Source organism: Glycine soja, chromosome 11, assembly GCF_004193775.1.
Source record: "Glycine soja cultivar W05 chromosome 11, ASM419377v2, whole genome shotgun sequence".
Lineage (NCBI taxonomy): Eukaryota > Viridiplantae > Streptophyta > Magnoliopsida > Fabales > Fabaceae > Glycine > Glycine soja.
In genome coordinates this window covers 958960-972334 of record NC_041012.1, presented here as the reverse complement: position 1 = coordinate 972334, position 13375 = coordinate 958960, and the positions used below count along the sequence as shown (strand labels likewise).

The 13375-nt window shown below is 32.3% G+C and overlaps 2 protein-coding genes across 2 annotated transcripts; both read right to left on the bottom strand.

Moving 5' to 3' along the window:
- Positions 1 to 1138: 1138 nt before the first annotated feature.
- LOC114374007 (cytochrome c-like) lies at positions 1139 to 3643 on the bottom strand. Its single transcript, XM_028331589.1, has 3 exons — positions 3378 to 3643; positions 2328 to 2461; positions 1139 to 1496 (listed from the first exon to the last, which is right to left on the bottom strand). The coding sequence occupies exons 1-3, from the start codon at positions 3487 to 3489 to the stop codon at positions 1401 to 1403; spliced, it is 342 nt and encodes a 113-aa protein (XP_028187390.1). The 5' UTR covers positions 3490 to 3643; the 3' UTR covers positions 1139 to 1400.
- Positions 3644 to 5514: 1871 nt separating this feature from the next.
- On the bottom strand, positions 5515 to 13271 carry LOC114373423 (protein phosphatase methylesterase 1). Its single transcript, XM_028330883.1, has 13 exons — positions 13042 to 13271; positions 12878 to 12962; positions 12716 to 12786; positions 11544 to 11658; positions 11391 to 11470; positions 9723 to 9807; positions 9556 to 9636; positions 8215 to 8309; positions 8018 to 8068; positions 7564 to 7644; positions 6325 to 6397; positions 6010 to 6087; positions 5515 to 5870 (listed from the first exon to the last, which is right to left on the bottom strand). The coding sequence occupies exons 1-13, from the start codon at positions 13164 to 13166 to the stop codon at positions 5832 to 5834; spliced, it is 1059 nt and encodes a 352-aa protein (XP_028186684.1). The 5' UTR covers positions 13167 to 13271; the 3' UTR covers positions 5515 to 5831.
- Positions 13272 to 13375: the final 104 nt, after the last annotated feature.

Sequence of the window (13375 nt, the reverse complement as noted above, 5' to 3'; positions counted from 1 at the left end):
TTTAAATTAGGGTTTAAAAATAATAAAGATGAAATAAAATTAAGATTTTAAATAGGATTTAAAGAACACCAAGAATTTTGTATATAGATAGAATGACCCTCGCAAATTGCAAATATTAATTTGTTAATAATTAATCGAATCAAGGGTATAACATCATATTGGAATTGAAATATGATAAGATTAAATTAAAATTAACAAATATAGACATAAAATAAGCATTTATCTTGTCAATAATTTTTTTTTTTATATTTCTTATCAACGATCTTAATTCCTAAGTAATATTTTATTAAAAAAACATATACCTATTCTGAAAGTATATCTCTAGAATTATAAAGTAGAGTTTTAGACATATATTTCTGAAATAGATATATTTAATTCTGAAAATACATTTTCAGAAAGCAAAAGGATTTGAAATAGCAACTACCAGAATGTGAAAATAGTTGGGAATCAGAAATTCAAGAAGCCTTTCCTCACTTCACCTTTTAGGACAAAGAAAATCTTATAAAGGGTATTGATAGACGATGCTAAAAAGGACGTGCAAGTTAAGAATACAGAGAATCATATCTCTGGGCATGAGCCAGTAGAGTATGAGACAAGTTCCATTAACTACTTATGAGGAGATGGGAATAAAAGGGAAATAAAAAGTAGATAGGAAAGGAAATAGTTAGCCATTTGAAAATGGAGAATTCAGGTCTATCGAGAACTTGAAAGATTTCTTCAATCCAATAAATATCGGTTTCTTCTTTATTTCTGATCCAATTCTATCAAAATGACTACAAGCCTATTATGTCAATGAACATCTTGCACTCTTGCAGATGAAAATGAATGCAAAAGTATGACAGATTAATGAAATCCAAAATTCAGACAAAGATTAATAGGTTTGTTGGTTAAGCGTCATATGAAACAGATTCACCTCAACTCAAGCAACAAACTCTTGCTTCTACATTTTTTCAAAATTTTGATGCAGAAATCAGAGCATACGCACGTCCCCGACGTGTGTACATGCGGTTAATCCTACAATTGAATCTCATTATGTTTTGCTTGAACTTTAGCCTACCCTCCGGTCCTCCCCGCTCCCGGTACCCGTACCATATTCAGCCAAATAAAACATTATAAAAATAATGAATTCAGCTAAGCATAATAACAAACTGAGGTCCAATTAAATCAAATGCTGATAAGAATGTTTCAATTTTAAAGAGATAATTTGTTACACCAGCCAATATTCGGCTGTTTTTTTTAGAGGCAATGCAAAATGAACAAAATAGCGTTGTAGACCAATGTAGCCTACATTATTTGCCAAAGATACAGCACTTCCTGCATGGCAGAACTAAATGACCGAAAATTAAATCTCCAGAACTTTGAAAGCACACTGCAAAAATTGAATGTATGAAAATGTATAATCACTGTGCAGTGGATTCTCTCAGATATGCAATAAGATCAGCACGTTCCTGAGGCTTCTTAAGACCAGGAAATACCATCTTGGTCCCTGGAATATACTGCACAAGAGCCCAACACAAAATGAGCGTGTCAGTGACATAATGTGGTGGTGGAAAAAGATTTTTCAATGTCACCACCATGCAACACAGTAGTAAACATTAAATCCGATAATGAAAATTATGTAGTGTGCACGTGATTACTATTTACAATTCATTCAGAGACAGGGACAGATCCAAAATATAAATGAGGTTAGAGCCAAAAATTAAATAAACTTTAAACATACAATATCAAGTTCTCAATGCATAGTACAGATATTTTTTAATTTAGATATAATATGTATAATTTAAAAGAATAAATTAAAATTTAAAAATATATTAAATAAAAAATATCACATTGTCAAAATTAATAAAGATCATGGTATAATACCCTCATCGCAAGATAAAGATTTTATTTTATACGAATCAAAGATACAAGACATTTGGCATGAAGAATTAAATTACTGAAATAAATGTGCGAAACAACTAATAAAATGATTTGATGTGTCAAAATTCTTTGCACATTTATAAATATAAAAATTTTGGGTCAACAATTAGAATTAACTAAAGTAATAATATTTATAAAAAAAAAAGAAGATAAAAATGCTCAATGTAGACAAACTCATGTGACAGTTTTGAAAGAAGTCCTTACTCTCAAGAGTGAAAACTCAAATTAAATTAACAAATAAGGATTAATATGAATTTTTAAAAGAGATGTTTTTTGAGAGGGAGCCAGGATCCACCCTTGCTCACTTCTCTATCCATCCAGTTCAGATAGAACATTGGTGAAGCATGTCCCAAATTTGGATGATCGGTAATTAATAGCCATTCATACAGATATACTAGTTTTTGTACCTTTTTGGGGTTAAGCAAGTAATCGTATAGTGTCTTTTCTTCCCAAGTAACAGCCATGTTCTTGTTAGCTGAAGAGTAAGAATAACCGGGAGTAGTGCCTGATTGCCTTCCAAACAAACCATTCAGATTGGGTCCTGAGATTGTCAAAAGGGCAAATATTAGAATACATAACATTTTTTTAAAGAGGGTGATAGAAGCAACAGAAAAATAATTATAAAACTGGTACAATAGATTGTCATCGGATGAGTGCTAACCAATATTATCAGACAAGGAAGCAATGTATAAATTAGTGATCAATATTTGTTTATTGAACACACTTCGCACAAAAACAAGAGAAAACCTCAATACAATGAAAACATATAATAACATAAAAAAGTTCAATCTTAAATGTCTCAATGTCTTGTTTTAACAGCAACTAAATTCTTACATTGATAAGATTTTCTCACTCTAAAGAAGAACAAGACAAAAACAACAGGAAGATTCAGCTTCAATTCAATTACTAAGTTTCAGACATAGGTATCTCCCTCAGATTTCTACATTAGCAAGTGGGTATTATAGATGCAGTCCATCCAAATCCACTAAATCCTTAAATCCACAAGCACTCAATCTTAAGCTTTAACTAGACCTGAATAAATACTTTTAATTGATGATCCAATGGAATTACCAACGAGCACTCAAGTTTCAAGCGCGGATTGCTTTTGCACGGCTTCAGGCAACTCATCCACACTTAAACCAAATTATGTCACGAAGGCAATTGGCAGAATCAAACCGAATATTAACATAAACAACTAGTAAATAACATTTAGACATATCATTCATACGGAATACAGAATCTGCGCACGAACAAGGCACAATAAGAATTAGAAATTCCAGCACAAACTACATAGCATATGAAAATAGACAAGAAATAAATGAACACCGTGATTTCTAGATCTACGCCTTATTACGCTTAGATTGAACAATAAAGATAGAGATAGAAATAATAATCGTAGGAATAATGAAAAATGAACCATCTATATGAAAAGTGCATTGGTGGAGGCGAGAACTGACCTTGCTTGTGACCGGCACCTTTTTCGACGGTGTGACACTGAGCACACTTGGTCCTGAAGATTTTGTCACCGGATTTGACATCGCCGGGAGGTGCCTGATCGAACGACGCCATTCGCAGACAAAGGCGAAAAGGATTGAGAGTGAAAGGAAGGAAGAAAGGACTATTCAGAACACATTCATATTTATATACTTTTCACTTTTGAGAATAACAATGAAATTGGAACGCGTTTGCCACGGGCCTCCAAAGCCAGCCCTAACTTTTTGATTTGCCTCTGCCTAATATTCAAAAGCCAATCAACTAGTACTATTTCATTAATCTTGTCTTTAATTAAACCTGCTCCAATAGAGCTCAAAGAATATTACATATCAACTTGTCTTCATTTCAATTTATTCAAGTCCATGTAGTGCTAAGAATTTGAATAATTTATATAAGATTCTAGGTTTAAATTTCATTTCATTGTTTTTTTTTTAAATTATTTCATTATTATTATACACCTGGCGAAATAGACACTATGTCCTAACTATTATGTGTTTAACTATTTTTTCATGTTTTTTTAAATGAAAGTTAGTAGGTGGTTTGTGAAGGTAATTTCATGAACAAAATAGTAACTTATTATAGAAAAAAAAGTATACAAATGTGTACAGCAAAATATTATATTATCTTTATATATAATTATAGAACTAACTTGGAGTGTAATGCACATACAACTTTCTTAAAGCATAAGGATGGATTGTTGTTCCATATCTGAAGCATAAGGATGGATTGTTGTTCCATATCGAATATGTCAAGAACTAACTTGGAGTGTAATGCACATACAACTTTCTTAAAGCTCTTTGACCAAGTAATTTGAAGACCGTGGTATAAGTCTTGTAACTTTGCATTCAAATTAATTGAAGTGCCACATGAACTTGAATATCCCACGATCCATTGCGAGCACGGTAATAAATACAAAATAAATTATATTGTTCCCATTTCAGACAGTAAACAAATTAAAATTATACAGGGACATAGCGGTAACAATCTTGTTACAATTATCACAATAGAAACTTCGTCCAACAATATGTACTTTCTTTGAACATTTGCCACGTGATTAATAATACCAACACTTATCAATATCGATCTCAATAGTTTTAGCAAGCACAATATAATTACAAATTTGAATATATATTAAAATACATTTCATATCCAACAAATAATTAATTGATAAAAAGATTAGAAAGAAAAATAAAATAAAATGTTGCATACCTCAATAACTTCAATAACATCTGAAATAATGAATCTTTCTATTTGAAGAAAATCATCATCGGAAGAAATAGCGGACTGACTACTGATCAGACACATGACTCACTACATGAGTCAGAGAAGGATTTCCACTTTCCAACCTATTAAAAATATTAAAATTATAATTGTAGTTCTCCGTAAAAAAATTACCTCTTTATTAGTTATTATTAAGACAACTACAGGTCCCTAAAGAGTTAAAAGTTGACATGGGTTTATAGCCATTGTACTTTTTTTTCGCTGAAAAGGAGGCAAAGCCCAGAATAGCCATTATACTTATAAAACAACAGAAGCCTTTTTCCACGAATCTTTAGTGGGTGATAATATTGGAGTTTCTTGAAAATATAGTAATTTGCTTACACTTGAAAATATTTGTGTGCTTTTATTCTGGTATATGAGACGATGCATTAAACTTCATAAAGTCAAGGGCTTTTGATAAACTCCATTATATCTGATTAGCTGAAAGACAGACACGACATGTCCTATTTTTTAAAAAAAAAAATAAGAATTAAATTTAATATGCTATAATAGTATCTTATTATACATTTTTATATATATGTTAGTTTTAGGTTGTTGTTGTTTTTTTAAAGGATTTTAGGTTATTGTTATTGATAACCAATATAGATAAAAATGAAAAGAAATAGTGTCTCCCCAGGTGACCGCTTGATTTGAGTGTCCATTTTTTGTTTTTATTTTTTATTTTATAAAAATAATTTTCATTTCCAAATTTGTAAGATTTAAAAAACATACATCAAAAATAAAATACTCTAATGCATCACTGTATTTTGACTTCTTCAGAAAATACTAAAAATACTAATTTGTAGTTTTCAATTTTAAACATGTTTTATAATTTCTAAATTTTAAGCGAACGTATTTTTACTTTTATTTTTTATTTTCTTTAAAGATGAAAACCAAAAACACTCAAAGCAAGGGACACCTAACGTTGCTAGCTATGAGCGAAAATCTATGTCCAATCCCATCTTACCCATTGCTCATTACATTTGATAATAGTCTGAAATATATAATATATAATATATAATATATAATCGCTTCACCTACCCTCCTCCCCCGTCAAAACATAGAAGCACGGTATAAAACTAAAGGAATGTCAAAGTAAGAAATTCATCATCTTCATCTTGCAGTGGTGGTCATTCTTGGTTTATCTAATACCAGATTCAAGGTTTGGAAAAGGCTGGCTTGCGAAGGCCAGGTATCTGCAAAAGAATTTTATCAACAATCATACGAACCAAATACTAAGTGGTGTAATAATCAAATTAAATCTAAAATATCTATTTAAAGGTAAAGCACATGGTACAGTGAGGACAGTTGTAAAGATATCAGCAAGAGAAATACCTCAATTCCATGAGGGCCTATTCGGTTACGAGAAATGAAGTTAACAATCAGAGTTGCAAATTCATCAGGTACATCTTCCTAAAAATATTAGGGTAGAAATTGTTAGATTACAAATTAGAGAGGAAAACCAGAAACAACATTAAGGGCGGCAATAGGAGTAGGCCCTTCCATAATATCTGGTAGCCATACTTGAAGAAGAAATTGGGCGGATTTAGTGACCGAGCCACAAAATAGCAAGAGGGCAAACAAAGTAACAAAAAAAATAGTAACTTCATTTTTATAATGAATGCAGAAAGAGACATGGCTAGTACAAACCTGAATAGCATGCCCTGTATGCCTTACAACTACCATTTGAAACTTCCCTTGCATTTGACCAATTGTGAGAGACCTGTTACAAGAATAGTTCCAAGAAAATATCAGAACAATTGAACAATTCCATTTTCTCACAACCTTGAGAGAGAAACAAAATAACACAACATACAGTGCTATTTATGCTTGAATTATTCCTATAAAAAGTTCATATTAGTATCCCAATCATATATTACCACCTTCATATTAAAATTGCACAAATTCTTATTCACCTAAAATACATAAACTTACAATCTACATTTTGGTGCATACCAGGATGATCCTGAGGGTGACCTCAATTTAAATTCAACAAAGAACATAGATTGCTTATTGCCATGAGTTTTAATATGAATTCATGATTTTGCTAATAAATGCTTCCTACATATTGTAACAGAGGAACAGAAAGAAAAAGAAGAATCAGATTGTGGGACAAATTTTCTGATGATGCTAGTGCATGACAATTAATATACTGAGAAATACTCAATCCATGTTCCTTCATTGATCTATTCCAAGGAGAGAGAAAAATCTTGAAAGAATTTTAGACAGCTATCATTTACCAGAATACCAGATTATGCATTAGAGTTATAGATATTAATGAAACAACAACAACAAAAGTCGTATCCCACTAAGTGGGGTCGACTACTTGGATCACACAACACGTTTGGCTCGGTTAAAGACCAAATTTTCAGAGATATTATTCACCATCAGATCTCTCTTAACAACTTCCTCCAATGTTCTTCTTCGTCTCTCTCTACCCCCTTTCAAAGGACTAACAAGCATGCAATCTCCTCTCCTCACTGTGCTTCCAATGTCTTATGTACGTGTCCACACATATCTCCTCTTATACCTATCGTATCCTTTCTTGTGTGACCACTCACCACACATCTAACTTGGCATTCTTGTTCATGCTACTCCCACCTTTTCCTTATTGTCTCTTAAAAGTATAATCAGATGTATAGCTATTAATGAAACCAACTCAAAAATTGAACTAATCTCTGATAACAATCTCCTATGCTACTTGGACCATATAGTTATCAACACTCTGTTTGGTGATAATATATAAAGTCAGAATAAAATTTGCATCAAACTGTTTTAAATTCTATTCTAACTATTGAAATTAGCAAACTACAAGGGAAGTTTTCACTGAAAACCAACAAATAAAATTTATGGTTCCACCAAAAATTAAAATAATTCGAAGGAAGTGACCTGTCCAATCTATCTGTTCCGGCTAATAACAACAGTTTTGGCACAGGACATGACAAAAATTTATCTGAGAGGCCTTCATACCTGTAAGCAAAAATATATACGGTTTAATGGGATGTTAAAGATACCATAAAAGTTTTTTCAATTGATGACAAATTTAGCCTAGTTCTCTCTGTTTAGAATCAAGTAATCATGTTTTGCATTACAAGGAAGTATATCAACATACAATTATTAAACCAAAAAAAAATTGTGGAAAGAAAGAGCCAATAGTCAGTGTTTTATGTGATTGTCTCTGTATAAAGACCCATAGCCAAAAATCCATATACATGCAATGTGAGGCAATTATCCAAAAGAATCACAAGTGAAGCCCCAAACAGTCTACCTCTTACTTAGAACACATATAGAAAGCCACTGGTTTCATAGCAACGAGCATTAAAAAACTAAGATAAAGACATACCAGCCTTTCCAATATTGTTCAGTCTTTTCCAGCTCAGTTCGGTAAAGATAACTGCAACATCAAATCAACACCATGTCAATCAAACATAAAACTAAAACTAAAAGTCTATGTAACCGGCTTGTTTAGAAAGGATAAAGGAACATTACATTTTGAATTATTCTACCGATGTTATGAAAGGCTAAGAGAGAGGTACTAACCATTTCTTTGAATGGTCATACTTTAATGTGGCAGGGATTGATACACGAGCAGAATCAATATTTCTTAAAGAGCCACCCCTGACACTCCATTCAATCTGCAAAGGAAGCAATTTCAACTCAAGTCAAAATTCACCAGAATAAATGAAACAACAATGAAGCATCACTTAAACCTAGAGCAACAAGAGCATATTATGAAACATTACATTACGTAGGAACGTACGTTAATATAGCCATATGACATGCAATAAATGCCTCCTCAACAAATTCTCAATTGATGTTTTTGACCTTATCGTATGCCATTGGCCGGTGCATGGCAGAGATAGATCAAATAAAATAAAATAAAGCAAAAACACTTGGCATGTACTAATGCAATAGTGTTAGTAAATTGAAGCTACATTGTAACAGCAAATTGTACTCATTCTCTGTTTCTATATACTTTTTCTTCTCTAGTTCAAGACCTTCCACAAATGAACACTTTTGGTGTTCTTGGTTCTTGCCTCCTGGCACATGGCTCCTCCACGATGCACCTTGTGCATTAACTAGTAACTATCTTGCCATGAAGCTGGTAAATTAGTTCTCACTTCCCAGTTAAAAATTTGACAATTTACAGCAATCTGGCCTCTTTTATCATTAAAAAGTAATTATTATATTAAAATTTTGTTAAGACCTTTAAACAAAAAAAATTCAAAGTTCCAAAAATCAATTTCCGGGACACTTCTAAAACAGGGCCAAATATTCAATAGGAATGCTAAAAAAACTAGTTTTAAAAAAATAACTATAACTATAACTAGTTTTATATAACTAGTTATATAAAAGTAGTTATAAAACTATAACCAATTTTATAGTTGAGAGTATTTCAAATAACATATTTTTATTTAATATAGTTATAGTTTTATAACTATAACTAGTTTTATAGAAATGGTTATTTCAAATAGCTTATTTATTCATCCATAACTTGTTATATAATTGGTTATATAACTAGTTTATTCATTACTAGTTATATACCTATATTTTGAAAACAATAACTAGTTATATCAAATTATACCCATATTTTAAAAACTAGTTATAGTTATAATATCCACTTATAATCTAGTTATTTATTAGGCATAGTTATGGTTATGTAAATACCCAAATCATGAACACCCTTAATATTCAAGAAGTGTATAATAAGTTAGGATTATGATGACAAACAAAAAGAAATATTTAAAGAATGTTTTAATAAATGACGATAAAGGCAAAGAAAATAAATAAGATCCAAACCGGAAACAGTTGTCTCGACCAAGTAACACAAAACTTGAAATGCAAATGAAAGAAGGTATAGAGGCTAGAGCCAGAGCTTACAGCTTTTTCAATGCTTGAAAAATGTTGCATCCTGCTTGATAGGATTTTCTGCATATGAATTAGTGAAGCCATTGCTGTTCCCTGAAATTCTTGACACAATTAAGTCTTTGCCAATGATGAATAATTAATCAGGGACAGCAATATGGAAACTAACTATAGAAACCAACCTCTACAACATCCACAACAACCAACCCAGCCAAGGCAGACAATGATCTCCTTGCAGCAACATGCACAGCAATTGATCCTCCCATGCTTTGATGATGAAGCAATTTTTTACCGATGATAGTTAATAATATTATACAGCTAAGTTAAATATAATTTATATAAGTGAAAATCTAGTCAAGTTAGGTACACCAAATCCATAGGAATAAAATTCATCCAAGAAAATATAAGTGAGAAATACAGGACAAAACCTGGTGCAAACACAGACAAAATAGAAAAAGAAACACGAATATCTGCAAGAGTAAATGCAGATGTGAAATCAAGGCAGTCATACCTTACAGTTATACAAAATATGCTTGCATTGAACTGAAGCTCACCAATCACATACAATGAAATCAAAACATTTGCACAGTCACGCCTTACAGTTTTACAGCAAATGCATTATGCTTATGCGTTATGAAGCACGATGCATGATGATTGAAGGATGATAGCTCTAGTCAGATGCAGCAAAGCTGTGGTGAAGAGGCAGGTAACAATATTAGGGAAAAACTGTTTTACCCTTTGACTAATGGCTTTTTGTATCATAGAGTATAAGATTCTTCTTTTCTCAACTTAGTTATAGCATATTTCTTGGTGTTTTAGAGCTTAAAAGCTACTTTAAAGTTAAAGTTATAGCTGTTAGGTAATTCTATAATTTTTTAAGCTTAAAAGTTACTTTTAAGTTAAAATTTCCTGGATAATGTATTCTAGGATGTTTGGATTTCAAATAAAGAAAGAAATGGAGAAGTAAAAACCAAAAGCTCCTTAAACTAACTTCTTTAAAAGGCTCTTATTTTTCAAAGATTTTGGTTTTCCAATTGATGTGTTTCAAACTCAGTTTGAAGAGTAAAATCAGTTTCATGACATATTCGGTTACCCTCAAATGTACATTTACACATTAAATTTTTGCCTGGAAACTTGGTTTTGTAGAAGCAAGACTTTGGTTGCTTTTGCAAACTTTAATCCAAACATGCACTTCTTCATTAAAAAATAAAAGTGCTTTTTGAAAGCTCCTTAATTTACAATTTTGTTTGGCCCAACTTCTCCTATTAAGAAAAAGAGAAGACCAAAATAAGTTGGGTGAAACACTACCATAATCCATTCTATTAATTATTGTCAATCCCCAAACTTTAAACACCAAAAACCAAATTATATTTCCGACAGTTAAATTTCACATTGTAAATTAAACAATTGTCTTAACACACACACACAAGCAACCTGGCATTGATGACACATGCCTTTAAACATGACTGACTCTACACAGTACACGACATAAAATATAATTAAAACTTAAAAGACCCAGAACTTTCTCCCCCTTAAATTATAAGGAAAAAATACTTCAAACTTTTAAAAGGTTAACAAGAGTTGAATCATATCATCATCTAATGAAGGCACTGATAGAAGAATCAAATCAAGTTGACTTATATAGATATATTTAAATATATTTTTCAGCACATTTAATCTGGAAAAAATACAAGGTTACTTCAAGAGACTAAAATGTTTAACAAAGATAAAAGAGTCAATAAAGTGAAAATTATTAATTGATCCCTATGACAATTGTCTTCATATATGAAAACCCCAAAATGCTATGCAATAACAGAAATTCAAGAAATTGATTCAAGAAACAGAATCACCTGTGACCAACAAGAATGATGGCTGGAGGAGAGTCGCTATATAATTCCTTTATAACAGCCAATACATCATTGCACATAGTCTGCACAAGAAGATTATCACCTTTACAAGCACATGAGGAGTATATTCAGTTTAGTTCATTTACTACTTTTTACCTCAACAGATAAGTCAAGATCATCTTCTGTCAATGATTTCCCATGACCTCTCAAGTCCATTGCAACTACCCTAGCTTTCTCCTTAATTTTACTTGCTGAGACAGCAAAAGAAAGCCTGTAATGAAAATGAAATATAATGTGAAGGCTTTCATCAGGTTGCAAACTGAAATAATTATTCATAACAAAATGTTGACCGATGACATGTTACTGAATTCATGTGTTCTAACATTGAGAGACTTTAGGCATAACAACAACAACTAAGCCTTTTTTCCCATTAGGTGGGCTCTGCTACATGAATCGTACAACATATATTTGTCCTGTAAGTGTAAAAGATAGACCACTAACTTCAAAATCCCTATTAATGGTTTGACCTAGAATTTCTTCAGTCTCCCTCTACCTTGAGCAATTGGACTATATTCTATTTGATTAGCCTTTCTTACTTACTGGAGCTTCTAGAGGTCTTTTCCACACATGCTTGAACTATCTAAGATGGGACACTACCCTTTTCTACAATGGAGTCCACCCCCACTTTTTTCTCTAATAATTGTATTCCTAATTCTATCTTGTCTTGTGGCTCACTCATCCATTGTAGCATTCTCAATTCTGCAACATTAAGCTTACTTTCTTGTTGCCTCTTTACCACCCAACACTCAGTCTCATATAGCTTGCAGGTCTTCTGACTGTGCAGTAAAATTTTACTGTGAGACTTTATGCATAAAAAAGAGAAACATTTTGAGTAGATATGATACTAATTTACGTGAGCACACTAACATTTACATATACCCCTTACAAGAAATAGAAAATAAGAAGGAAGAGACCACAACTTCAGTAATAAAGTTCTTGGTTCAGTTACTCTCCTTTTCAGATCAAGCATGGAGTTTCAATGCTCTAATACCATGTCCTGAGCCAACTATCCCTAAAGGCTAACGCTGAAGCATACTGCAGTCCATTGAACGAAACTTAGATAATGTATTCTAAGAACTGTTTTCCTTTAGGATCAAGAAATTTTAAATATTAACCAAAAATTTTAACACACTCCACTGCCAACGGTTTCAAGTGGGAATTACTTTATTTGGAGGTAGGTGACATCGACAATAATCCATTCCAAGAATAATTTCATGGACCATGAATTATAAACTAAAAATTAAGAGATACATTAGCACCAATCGTACCCAGAATAACCACCACCGTGTAAACAGAATACAACGGGACCCTCAGTTCCTGCCGTGTAAACATGAAAAACCTAAATAAATGGAAGGAAAAATAATTGTTAGAGGAAGATTTATATCTAAACGGGTGAAAAAACAGTGACAGTTTTGATTTTGCAGACTAACATCGTTCGATTCGGGAATTGCAACATCGTCTTCTTTGTCAAAATACACGGACCAATCTAAAGGTGCGTATTTTTCTGAAGAGCTCCTACAAAAAAAAAAAAAAAAGCGATCGTTTACATGCAGATGCAGATAACGAACGTGAAAAGAAGATCGTAGAAGCTTACTTAGTTGGCGGGCGCTGAGGAACGGAAGCGAAAGCAGAGGCTGAGGCGGGTTGAGTTTGCTGTTGTAAATGCTCGTCGGTGATGATATCTTCCGGAAGCGAAGCCATGTGTGAAGAAGAATCCATGGCGCTTTCTCTCTCTCTCTCTCGATCTCGAAACTCCAAACTCCAAACACTTGCAGCAACCTTTACTTCTTCTAGTGTCAAACATTTTTTATTTTTATTTTATTTTATGCCCCAAGATCTTTACATGTTAGATATTGCAACAACATTCCTAGGAATATATTGTTTGCTCAAACCTTGTAAGATTAATGTGGGTGATAAATAAATTATCT